The sequence below is a fragment of the Drosophila guanche genome, unplaced genomic scaffold, assembly GCF_900245975.1.
Source record: "Drosophila guanche unplaced genomic scaffold, DGUA_6, whole genome shotgun sequence".
Lineage (NCBI taxonomy): Eukaryota > Metazoa > Arthropoda > Insecta > Diptera > Drosophilidae > Drosophila > Drosophila guanche.
Window position 1 is genome coordinate 2,355,061 of NW_022995755.1, and position 11,758 is coordinate 2,366,818.

Below are 11,758 nucleotides of genomic sequence, written 5' to 3' on the forward strand. Positions count from 1 at the left end.
ACAGCAGCTGGAACTATCCAGCTCCAATCGAATCTCGAGTGCGGCCCACGGCAGATTTCACAATGGCAGAAGACAGCAGCACTCCACGAGAGTTCGAGAGCTTCAAAGCCAAGCCAAGGCACTCGAGTGTGTGAGGAGCTGTGCCGCTTGGCTCCGGGGGGGCACCCACAGACTGTAAGCAGCGCGCATAACTGTAATTATTACAGAAAGAGAGCGAGCGAAAAGGATGACATCATCGGGCAGACACTCAACGGCCGCTGATCATAATTCAGGCTGGGGTCTGCCGGTCTGCCGGTCTGCCTGCCTAAACAAAGTCACAACTTGCCGAGCAGTCGGCTAATTTCATTTGTCGCTCATTTTGCACAATTTCGCACTTCTTGGGCCGCCCACACGCGCTGCTGCACGACACAGATTCCCACTAATGTCTCTCTGCCTGCGATGCACTGAGGATGCAGCCGAACGAGCAGTCAGTGTGCACTTGCGTGTGGGCGTTCTATTCCTGGCCACGCACTGCCAGGCAATTAACACATTTGTATCTGACAAAATGTAAAATGTATCTTTTGGTGGCCGCCTGGCCGTGCTTTGGCCTCCTCCGGCACCACCTACTGCCGCTGCTGCTGCACTCTTAATAATGCATTCCACTAAAAATATCTCTCAATGAGCGACAACTTAAATTATGATCTCTTGGCCGACTTGTCTCTTGCACCATGTAAAATGCGCCATGGAAATTTCCATTTTTATTCTGGGAGACAAAACAAATGGCGAAAAGTGCAATTTATTAGTGCAAAAAAGCAAACAGAACAGAAGTCAAGCAAATTTAAATATTTCTGGCACTACTTTTTAAATGCCTTTCTTTGCACTTCCATCAAGCATTTTAGTGCTCAAATTCAGTTTTTACTGTGCTAAAAATAACTTTGGAACTTTTCGTTCTTGATCGTTTCATCGGTCATAAAACTGTCACACAAAAGTCAAGCTTTGTCTTGGTTCCCTCATACATTTTGTAAGACAAAAACGTGTTCTGGAATAACAGGAAACCGCCAAGCGGGTCTACATTTAGGGTTCCCCAAAAATAGAAGAAAAAGTCTAAAACCAGCGACCAGGCTTAAATCTAAAACCTGTAATACCCATTAGCCTAATATCGTTCGCCCCCCCACATCTGTTGGTTTCTGGCTGGCATCGTGACCCACTTGCTGCGCCTCTTTGCTGCCCAGCCAACCTACTCCTACATTTGACCTTGCACAACAAACCGAACTAAAAATTTCGCGGTCTGGCCAAGCCCCAAGCCAAAGGCTAAATGGGAGTTTTTGGTGGCCTCTGTTTACAGGCCGGGCTTAATCAATCAAAACATGATCGGCTGGAGGGGGCAGCTATCTGTGTGTGTGTTTGTGTGTTTTTGTGTATCTGTAACAGGCGACCTTCATCTTTTACAAGCTGGCTTTTGAGGCCTGGCTGGCTGGCCAAACCTTTTTGCAAATGCTGCTTGCTCACGGCTGATTCACGATCATCGACTGGTAGTCAGTCAGTCAGTCAGTCAGTCGCTTCGTCTGTCGTATCTCTAAAGTTTGTTGTTCAAAGTTTACTTTGAGGCATTTTGCACATTTGACCATTGAGTCAAGGTGAGCAGCGGCGAATCGAGGCGCTAATCTTGATCTCGTTTGCCTTCTGCACATGTAGCTGTCTGTGTGTGGTGTGTGTATCTATATTAATAGGTTCAAATTATTCATTTTGGTTATCGCTGGAAACGCATCTTTTGTGCGATTTTGCAGCATTGATTTGTATGCCTCCACAGGCAAGCAGCTACCGCTGAAGGGCAGCGAAACGAAAGCAATTTTCGCTCCAAATTGTATCCATCCAGATACGTTACGAGACGAGAGCTTAACCCAGCAGCGTCGTAATGATTGGCCATGTGGGCGCTGCCGCGCTCATTCAGCGTTCGTTGAACCCCCGGGATGGGGCAAAACGGTAAATTTACAGCGCGGCCAGCGGACAACCTACGCCAACATGTAAAGTTCTAAGTCAAAAGATAAACAGCAGCGGCAGAGGCAGCGGCAGCAGCAGCAGCAGCAGCAGCAGCAGCAGCAGCAGCAGCGGAGCGAGAATTGGAAAACGAACGAAGCGAATGAACGAAACGAACAAACCGAACGAACGAACGAACGAACGAACGCACAAAACGTCAACAAACTACTTTGTATTTATAATTATTATCGCTGTTTGCTCCACCCGTGATGCTAGCAGTGCCCCCTGCCACCCCGCGCACCCACTGTCAAGTGCTCGTGTATCTCTCATACACTCGTGCGGCTTTTGCACAAACTATTTAGAACGTGTAAATTGAAAAAAACCACGAAGCGAGTTCGAGTACAGGGAGGGGGGAGTGGACGTAACGCTCTCTTACAGCGAAGCAGAACAGCTGAGAGCGCTGCGGCATCGCTGCCACGGACGATAAGGCGCCACTAAACTGAAAGTTGAAGGCCATTACTGATACGCTCTCGCTCTCCATGCTGCCTATCTCTGTGTGTGTTTGTGTGGCTTCTGTATGACTGGCAGTTAGCGTTGATTATCTAAATATGCTGTTGACGCGTGACAAAATGTTTTTCTTTTATTATTTCCCTGCCTCATCATCATGCCTTATCTTTATCTTTATCTGCCGCTGTATCTGCAAGCTTGATATTGATTCGCGGCATTACAGCAGCAGCCGCAGCAGCAGCAGCAGCAGCAGCAGCGGCGGGGGCTGAGGCACGTCTCGAGGCACCCGGTTGAGCGGCATTTAACATATTGCGCAATTTGCTGATCGCCAGCTACCCCGCCACCTGCAACGCACAGAGCAGGCTCCTCCCCATCCCTCTCTCTCTCTCTGGCTGATAAGCGGCGTAAATATTTTTAAACAATTTACGTAAGCAGCAGCGACGCAGGCAGCGCAGCGTCAGTCAGCGTCGAAAGTAAAAGTTCTCATTAATTAAACAAAAGTAGCAGCCAGAAACCAGCAGCAGCAAATACAACAGCAAACATTTGTTTGCTTTTATTGCAAATTTGCATTGAAAGCGCAAGTGAAAACAAAAACTGCAATCGCATGGCGACGCTGACGTTGACGCCGCTGACAGCGACTGCAAACAGAGCAGCAGAAAGAGTGAGAGAGCAAAAGAGAGATGGAAGGGGACTACAAAAATGCTTGGCTTGATGTTTTGTTGTTTTTTTGTGCTGTTTTGTTGGCGCCGGCGTTGGCCAAGCTGCGATCTTTTTGTTGTGTTACTTATTCCCCCCTTAACTTTTTTGTTGTATTCCAAAAGTAAAGTAATTAAAGCAAAAAAGTTGAACTGGCCGAATAGAATGACAGCCAGAAATGGGGCTTGGGGGCTGTCAGTGTGGCGATGTGATGTATTTAAGGGAATAACTAATTGTTTTTAATGGGTCGATTCAGTTAACGATCGGACGGCTATGATAACTTAATTGAAACAAAAGGTGGCATAATGAGTAATAAATATTTAGAAGCGTTGACTCCACTCTGATAACTTTACACTAAAAATAATATCTAATATTTATTGCCACCTGCGTGAGTCATTTTCCTGTCTACTTGCTTAACCTCGCAAATATGCAGATAGCTTTTGGGTTTTCCCCGACCTATTTTAGTGAAATTTACAAGCGATTTATGATGTCGTCATATATTATTTGTTATCAGCACAACAACAAAACCAACTATCTATAAACTGGGAATTTATGCTAGAGTTTTCCTGAGATCTTTCCTTACAGCATTTCACACAGAAGATACAGTTCAGAAATAACAATCGATAAATGGCACGTGTATTTATCCATGTCCAAGGGTGTTTTGGTGCTGCTGGGACCCTGGAAATCCTGGTGAAAATCTATGCAGAATAATTTAATATGTAAAATTGGAATGCACAACACAATTTGAATTGCGAAATGACTGAAAACATTTACATTTGAGTGTAGATCTAGTCGTATATGAATATATCTGTATATATATCTATGCAAAAATATTTGGCAAACGAATTTTACTACCAAATGAAAATGATTCGCAATTCACTTCCACACACACACACACACACACACAATCGACAAAAAACATTTACAAGAGCAAAGCAGCAAAGTGGAAGAATTTCGACCATGGGAATACCTTCGAGCTATCGAGTGGAAAATTTCATCATGAGATGCTGAACCTTTTAGCATTACTTACAGTAAAGCAAAAAGTGTATATTTGGGCTGTAAAAATGATGTGATTTTAAATGAATTTTGGGTCTCAATAATTATGATATTCCCCACGATTAAGTATCAGCGAGTGCAAAAATATTAAGTGCTAAATACTAAAGATTTGTGCGAATGAAATTGAAAGTTTAGCTTGCGGTTGTAGCGCTGATGTGTGTGTGTGCTATTTCTTTGTTGTTGCTGTGTTTTTTCGTTGATTCTAAAACACAACACAAACAAAGACCGTAATCGGTGGATGTAGTTGAGGCAGAGCAACGGCGGGGGCTGAGGGCAGCGTGCCAATAAAAATGCTTACGACAGCGCAGAGGCCCCCCCACACGCACACGAAAAAGCACACAAGCACACGCGCGCACCCGCTATATCTGTAGTTGTAGCTGTAATTATTATTATTGTTATGCTCGCACTCACTCGATCTAATCTCTCTCTCTCCCGGCACGTGGAAGCCCTCACACCCGCCTTGGGCTCTGCCCCCCCTGCCTTTACGACAGCCTGCCGCTACGCTATTCGCTTTCGGCTCTCTTCCCACTGCATTCATTCGCTTTGCAAAAAAGTTCTTTGACGCCGGCAAAAAGCTCTCCTCTCCCACGCCAAAGCTCTCGCGAGCGCTCGTTCTCGTTCTCTTTCTCGCTCTCTCTGTCGTGCTCTTGTTTTGATTGTATTGTTTATTATCTCTCCCTGCCGATGGAGGCATTGTAAAGAAAAGCAAAAGTGCTTCTTATCAAATCAGGAGTCTCCCTGCAGCCCCCCGCCAAACGACCTGACGTTTCCCCATTAGAACTTTGCCCGCAGACCGTTAAGATTAGGCATAGATTCCAGGGAATTGTAAAAGAGTAACAACAGCAACAAAAACAAAGCAAACAGCGAGCGTTCTACGGTGTAAAGCACGTAGGCGCGAGGGCAGGTTAAGCAGTTCATCAAAGCAGTGCGGCAAAGCAGTTCACAAAGAGGGTGTACTGGAAATTTCCACTTTGAACTTACTTTCTTCCGGTGTAGGACTCCATAAATCTACCGTAGATAAGCCTGAACGGCCATTAATTATGCTCGACCACCCGCTCCCCAACACGCGGCGCACAGCACGTCTGCTGCTCAGTTTGGCTTACAACTAAATTTGCCTGGATTGCTGCTTGTCTATTTGGCTGAGTAATTAACAGTTAGCCAGCAGCAAAACACGGCGGCAACAAATGGCAATTAACACTCTACACACACACACACACAGGCACACACAGGCACACACAGGCACACACATGCTGCTGCCTCTGCCCTGCCAAGTCTGGCCACACAAGTGTGCGGTGGGCTGATGGGTTTGGTGGTACGTGGATTGCACGTTATCGGCTAACGGAAATGCAATAAATAATTGAGAACAGCATCCCAGCAATTGTAATGAACAATTGTGTTAAATGACAAATTATCGTTGGCATTTCTAGTGTTACACGCACCCACGAGAAGCGGCAATGGGAATGGGAGGAGCAATCAGTCTGGCTGCGACGATAACAGTTTAAGCAGTAAACTGCTTCCGTTTCCGAATAGCGAAAGAGGCAGGAAGTGGGCCAAAAATAGAGCCTACCTTGTAGTTTTCAGTTTTCCTTTCCTCCAATACAATCACAATCTTAACCGAATCGTGTTACCGATAAATAACTTAATTAAGTCACTAATTAATCGGTGCCGGTTGAAACCAGAACTTTGGTTAGCACCTACGAATATCTGAATGGAATTTCCATGCTCATAGCTTAAACTTTGAACACCTGTTGCAGGTACAACACTGACCAAGGAGCGATGGACCAGCAATTCTGCTTACGCTGGAACAATCATCCCACAAATCTGACCGGCGTCCTCACATCCCTGCTGCAACGTGAGGCGCTCTGCGATGTCACGCTCGCCTGCGAGGGCGAAACAGTCAAGGTAAAGTCCACGAAGATTTACTTCCAGTAGAATAAACATTAAAGAAAGGATTTCCCTTGACTTTCTGCAGGCCCATCAGACCATACTGTCCGCCTGCAGTCCATATTTCGAGACGATCTTCCTACAGAATCAACATCCACATCCCATCATATACTTGAAAGATGTCCGATACTCAGAGATGCGTTCGCTGCTCGACTTTATGTACAAGGGCGAGGTCAATGTGGGCCAGAGCTCGCTGCCCATGTTTCTCAAGACGGCCGAGAGCCTGCAGGTGGGTTCTGCACAATTCTGCACTAAGTGCTCCCCGCGGTGACTGTACTTCCTGTCAGGCACTGCATTGGCCGCGAATCTAAACTAATATACAAATATCGTATCTCTTGCATCGCTTCAGGTGCGCGGTCTCACAGATAACAACAATCTGAACTATCGTAGCGACTGCGACAAGCTGCGCGACTCGGCCGCCAGCTCCCCCACCGGCCGCGGACCCTCCTCCAGCTATGGCGGCGGCCTTGGGTTGGGCGACGGGGTGCGCGACTCACGCGACTCCCTGCGCTCCCGCTGCGAACGCGACCTGCGCGACGAGTTGACGCAGCGCAGCAGCAGCGTTAATGCCGCCGCCGCCGCCGCGGCCTTGGGCCTGACGACGCCCAGCGCCGGCGAACGATCTCCCAGCGTGGGCAGCGCCAGTGCGGCAGCGGCGGCCGCTGTGGCGGCTGCTGTGGCAGCCGCTGCTGCCAATCGCAGTGCCAGCGCCGATGCACTCAACAGTCGCGGCGACGCATGCAGCGATCGTGGCAGCGAGCGGGGCACACTCGAGCGGGCCGACAGTCGCGATGAGTTGCTGCAGCTCGATTATAGCACCAAGGACAACAACAACAGCAACATAAGCAGCACCAGCAACAACAACAACAACAACAACAACAACAGCAGCAGCAACAACAACAATCGAGAGCGAGAAAGGGAGCGGGAACGAGAGCGGGAACGAGAGCGGGACAGCAGCAGGGACCGCGAGCGGGAGCTCTCCACCACGCCGGTGGACCAGCTGAGTAGTAGTAAGCGCAGACGTAAGAACTCATCATCCAACTGTGATAACTCGCTGTCCTCGAGCCACCATGCGAACGCTGCCCATGCACAGGACAGGCACTACCCGCAGGACTCTCAGGTGAGCAAAACGATCGATTCCCTACCCTAACCTAATGTTGGGTACACATCACTTCAACTCCTCGCATAATTAAATTGTTTGCCTCTTCTTTGGAGCTGTGCTCCAACCCAGGCAATTGCGAGCTTCCGCAATTTAAAGTTGCTGCATTTTAATTGTCTGACAATGGAATTTAATTTGAAATTATCTCACATCAAATCGGGCGTCAAATGTTTATTGGTCACAGGACAATCGAGTTATTAAAATGTTATAATTCTGCAGTGGTTTTTTTTAGAGAAATTTCAATTAAATTAACGCATTTCTACATTGGATTTGTGCAGGTTTTTTTTTGAGCATAAATATTTCCATTAAATTCAATTAGATTTGTTTTATTTTAAATCTGATTTCAGACAATTAATAATGAGCAAAACTTGAAGTATTTAATGATAGTTCTGTAGGGAACACAATCAAAAGCCAGCTGTTCAAACAGTTTTGTGCACTTTTGGCTCTAAATTCGCATTCATTCATTCATGAATCTTTTTCTTCAAAACATTAATTACATTTGGCGAACATTTATTAAAGAAATATAATAGATAATTCCTTATCTAGCATTCCCTGATTAAATCTCAAATAATTTCTTGATAAAAAGGATCCAAAGTCCATACAATTATTCACAGACTCGTACTCGATTTTGGGCTATTCTTTGGCAGATGAAAATGTGCAAAAAATATAGAAAACATAGATCGAAGTTCATAGCCATAAAAGCGATATTTCATAAATTAAATCTGAGTAAAATGAAACTGCAAAAAATGTGCAAAAAATATAGAAAACATGGATTGAAGTTCATGCACTTTTCCCTGGGTATTGCATGCTTCGAGCCACTCCACCACATTGGCCTTCGTACCTTATTTTTCGTTGGCTTTGCCAAACTTTGCTCATCAGGCTGTGATAGCTTGGCTGCTATCTGCTGGCTGGCGGGGGTTTGCAGGCAAACAAACAACAAACAGTATCAAAATTTGTCGGGTATTTGCGGCATTTGCGCCTCACATGACACTGCCCCGCGGGGCGTACATTTATGTTCTACGTAGGTACGCGTGTGCTGCTATCAGCTGTGGCCAGTGATCTACAATCAAACAATATTGTTTGCCTGTGTGTGTGTGTGTGTGTGTGTGGGACTGCTGCTATTTCTGTCGCTGTTATCAGCGAGTGCAATTTTTGTGGTCGAGGCACGTGCCGCTCTCTCCTTTTGCTGGCACACGTGAAACGTTGTTGTTATCACAGCGATACCTCTGGCAGCGCGATTGGGATTATTTTGCTGATAAGTTTCCTTTCTTTCTCTTTGTGCCTTGCAGGGCAACTTCAAGTCGAGCCCCGTGCCCAAGACGGGAGGCAGCACATCGGAGTCGGAGGATGCGGGCGGACGTCACGATTCACCGCTCTCAATGACCACCGGCGGACATTTGGGCGGCGGTGGTGGCAATGTGGGCGCGGCCAGTGCCCTGAGCGGCCTCAGTCAGTCGCTGAGCATCAAGCAGGAGCTGATGGATGCCCAACAGCAGCAGCAGCAGCAACATCGCGAGCATCATGTGGCCCTGCCGCCCGACTACTTGCCGGTAAGTGCCAGAGTCAATCGAAGAACCGAACCTTCTCGATCGTGGTTTTGTTTTGTTTTGTTTTGTTTTGCTGCATTAGTTTGTTAAGGTTTTTTCTTTTTTTGAACCGATGGTTCGATGGTTCCAGCACTAAATAATTACAGTACAGAACATACTTGTAAAAGCTTTTTTTGACCATCTAACTGTAAGCCAAAACCAATTGCAAAATGCTTCCCGCAGCCACAGAGCTGCTGCCAAAATTTGTGTATATTTGTTGTATAAGAAAAAGTCGAGCAGAAAAGTCGAAACAGAACGAAGGATTGGTTGCTTTTGTCGTAGAGAAATATAGAGAAATAAAATATAATTTCAAAAACGGAATATCGGCCAACGAAAGAAAAGAAAAAATCTCAACAATGCTACCGTCTAAAATCAAGCGAAAGCGAAAGCGAAAGCGAAAGAAACGAAGACGAAGACGCCGCAAAAGAACACAGAAAATCCTTCCTTCTATCAGAATTCTCAAGCTGATTTCCCCATCTGGAAATGTAGGTGAAAAAGAGCGAGGCGTATTTAGGCAGCAGCAAGTCCGTGCACCAAATGCTGCTCCATCAGGCGGTGGAGGCGCAGCTGAAGAGCCTGCAGCAGCACTACCAGCAGGAGAGCCTCGACACCACGGTGCAGCGACTGCTCCAGCAGCAGCAGCAACAGCAGCAGCAGCAGCAGCAACAGCAGCAGAGGAAACCCTTGCAGCCACCAACCTCAGTGGCTGTGGCTGGCAGTTCCCGCAAGAGCGGACGCTTCCGCTCCAACTGGCTGTACCAGTTCGAGTGGCTGCAGTACGACGAGCGAGCCAACACCATGTTCTGCAAACACTGCCGCAAATGGAGCCCCGAGCTGGCCGACATACGCACCAGCTTCGTGGAGGGCAACTCCAATTTCCGGCTGGAGATTGTCAACCATCACAACAAGTGCAAGTCGCATCGATTGTGCTACGAGCGGGAGCTCCAGGAGCAGTCATCGGCGCCCGACATTATCACGATCAATGTGGGCAAGGATGGCCCTTAGCCCCAGGCCGGATGGGCCCACAACACACCGCTCAGGATTAGCCTTAGGCCCTAGACCCTAGACTCTAGACTTTGTTTTTGTATAACGTAAAGTTAGGATTTAAGCAAGCTTTGGCAGCATTTTGCAATTGGATCAAATAAAACTGAGAACTCTACTACAATGCTCTCTCTCCCCTCTCTCTCTCTCTCTCTCTGTCTCTCTCTCTGTCTCTGTCTCTGTCTCTGTCCGTTCCCTCACTCCATGTGTGCCATGCAGAGCGGTGCTCTGAAGCTGCACGCGGAGGATATGTCAACGTTGCTGTCGCAGCACGCCATGCAGGCAGCGGATGCGCGCGAGGATCACAACGATGCCAAACAGATGCAGCTCGACCAGACGGACAACATTGACGGTGAGTAGAGACCCACTTGCCACATAGCCAGAACCAAAGCTAGCACAATTATTACAACTACAAAGTACCAACCAACCACACAAAGATCTTCTTCTCTCTGAGCTTTTTAAACCCTAACGCACAAGTCGATCAAATATCTTCCCCCCTCTCTCTCTCTCTCTCTCTCTCTCTCTCTCTATATGGTATATCCATATATTGTGTATGAAAATTTGTAATTAGCTTTTGGTTGAAACACAACACACATAAAATATATATTTTAACGTTAGCCTCGAAAGCAATGCGAGAAAGAAGAGAAAGAAAAACCGAAGACAAACTGTAATAAAAATTGTAGAACATTTGTAGCTTAATTTCCGTTCCACCATCCACTCTGCCCTCCCTCCCTACCACCCCCCACCCCACCCCCCATAACTATCTTCTAACCAAAACTGAGCAAAACTATTCTAATTTAATTAAGTAGAGTAAAACCCAAACCCAAACCCATGGAAGGGAAGTGCATGTAAAATGGAGCGAGTTTTCCCCTTCAGTTTGTCCAAAGAGCCAGCTCTGTGGCTTATCCCTGGATACATGTACTTCCCCCAGAATGTACCTGCATGCTATAAATCTTCTATATATCTCTCTCTCTCTCTCTCTCTCTCTCAAGTATTGCCCCACTTCTTTGTAATGCTTTTTGTACAGTACAGAAACTATAATTTGTTGTCCTTTGCCCCTGTACAACTACATTTATCCTTTTGCCTTTACTGTACGTAGCCGTATTCGTATTACTGTGTTCTGAATGAATAGAAAATCCCCCAAAGGAGTACGACCCAAAAGTGCTAGCTAGAGCAACAGATCAACACCTCTCCTACCAGAATATCTCTCTCTCTCTCTCTCTGTCTCTGTCTCTGTCTCTGTCTCTGACTGTCTATACATTCGTACATATATAAATATATTTTATAATATTATTTTCGTTGTTTGTCGTATCGTATGGTATTTCTATATATAAATATAGCTTTTAGGATGAGCCGAAACTTGATCGTGAATTACGATTCCAGTTTCTGGCTGTATGTTTGCCGCATGTTGCATGTTTTAAGACGCCTAGACCTAGACCTAGACATAGACGCCCACACACACACACCCACCACACCACATACCTCATGCCTACACACACACACACACACCCACACCCACCACACATACAATTATCGTTTATGTATCGATTTATTTTTAATTTTTATACGTATAATTTTGCAACCTATCGATTGATTTCCCATCTTCATTATTCCGCTGCCGCCGCCACCGCTGCTGCTATCATACTCTAGTCCTAAGCCAGTTCGAGAATTTCTTCCCAAAACTTAGTTTTTAGTCGAAAATGCCTCCGTTATGCCATCCCAAACCCCCCCCCCCCCCCAACCCCCCCCAAACATCTATATTTACAAAAACAAAAAATCCCAAACAAAACACAAAAAAAAAAACCAAAAAAAA

At 46.3% G+C, this 11,758-nt stretch overlaps 1 protein-coding gene across 5 annotated transcripts in view; it reads left to right on the forward strand.

The window, feature by feature from the left end:
* The window catches only part of LOC117589473 (sex determination protein fruitless), an 86,595-nt gene that overhangs the window by 60,690 nt on the left and 14,147 nt on the right, over nucleotides 1–11,758 (forward strand). For 3 of the 5 annotated variants that reach the window (XM_034281410.1, XM_034281411.1, XM_034281412.1), the window contains exons 2-6: nucleotides 5,970–6,117; nucleotides 6,188–6,388; nucleotides 6,509–7,279; nucleotides 8,608–8,868; nucleotides 10,165–10,297. In XM_034281410.1, the coding sequence (XP_034137301.1) occupies nucleotides 5,970–6,117; nucleotides 6,188–6,388; nucleotides 6,509–7,279; nucleotides 8,608–8,868; nucleotides 10,165–10,297 (1,514 nt within the window). Of the gene's footprint in view, nucleotides 1–5,969; nucleotides 6,118–6,187; nucleotides 6,389–6,508; nucleotides 7,280–8,607; nucleotides 8,869–9,393; nucleotides 9,981–10,164; nucleotides 10,298–11,758 lie in introns of those variants that run through there. The other 2 variants (XM_034281413.1, XM_034281414.1) reach the window with 2 other exon arrangements.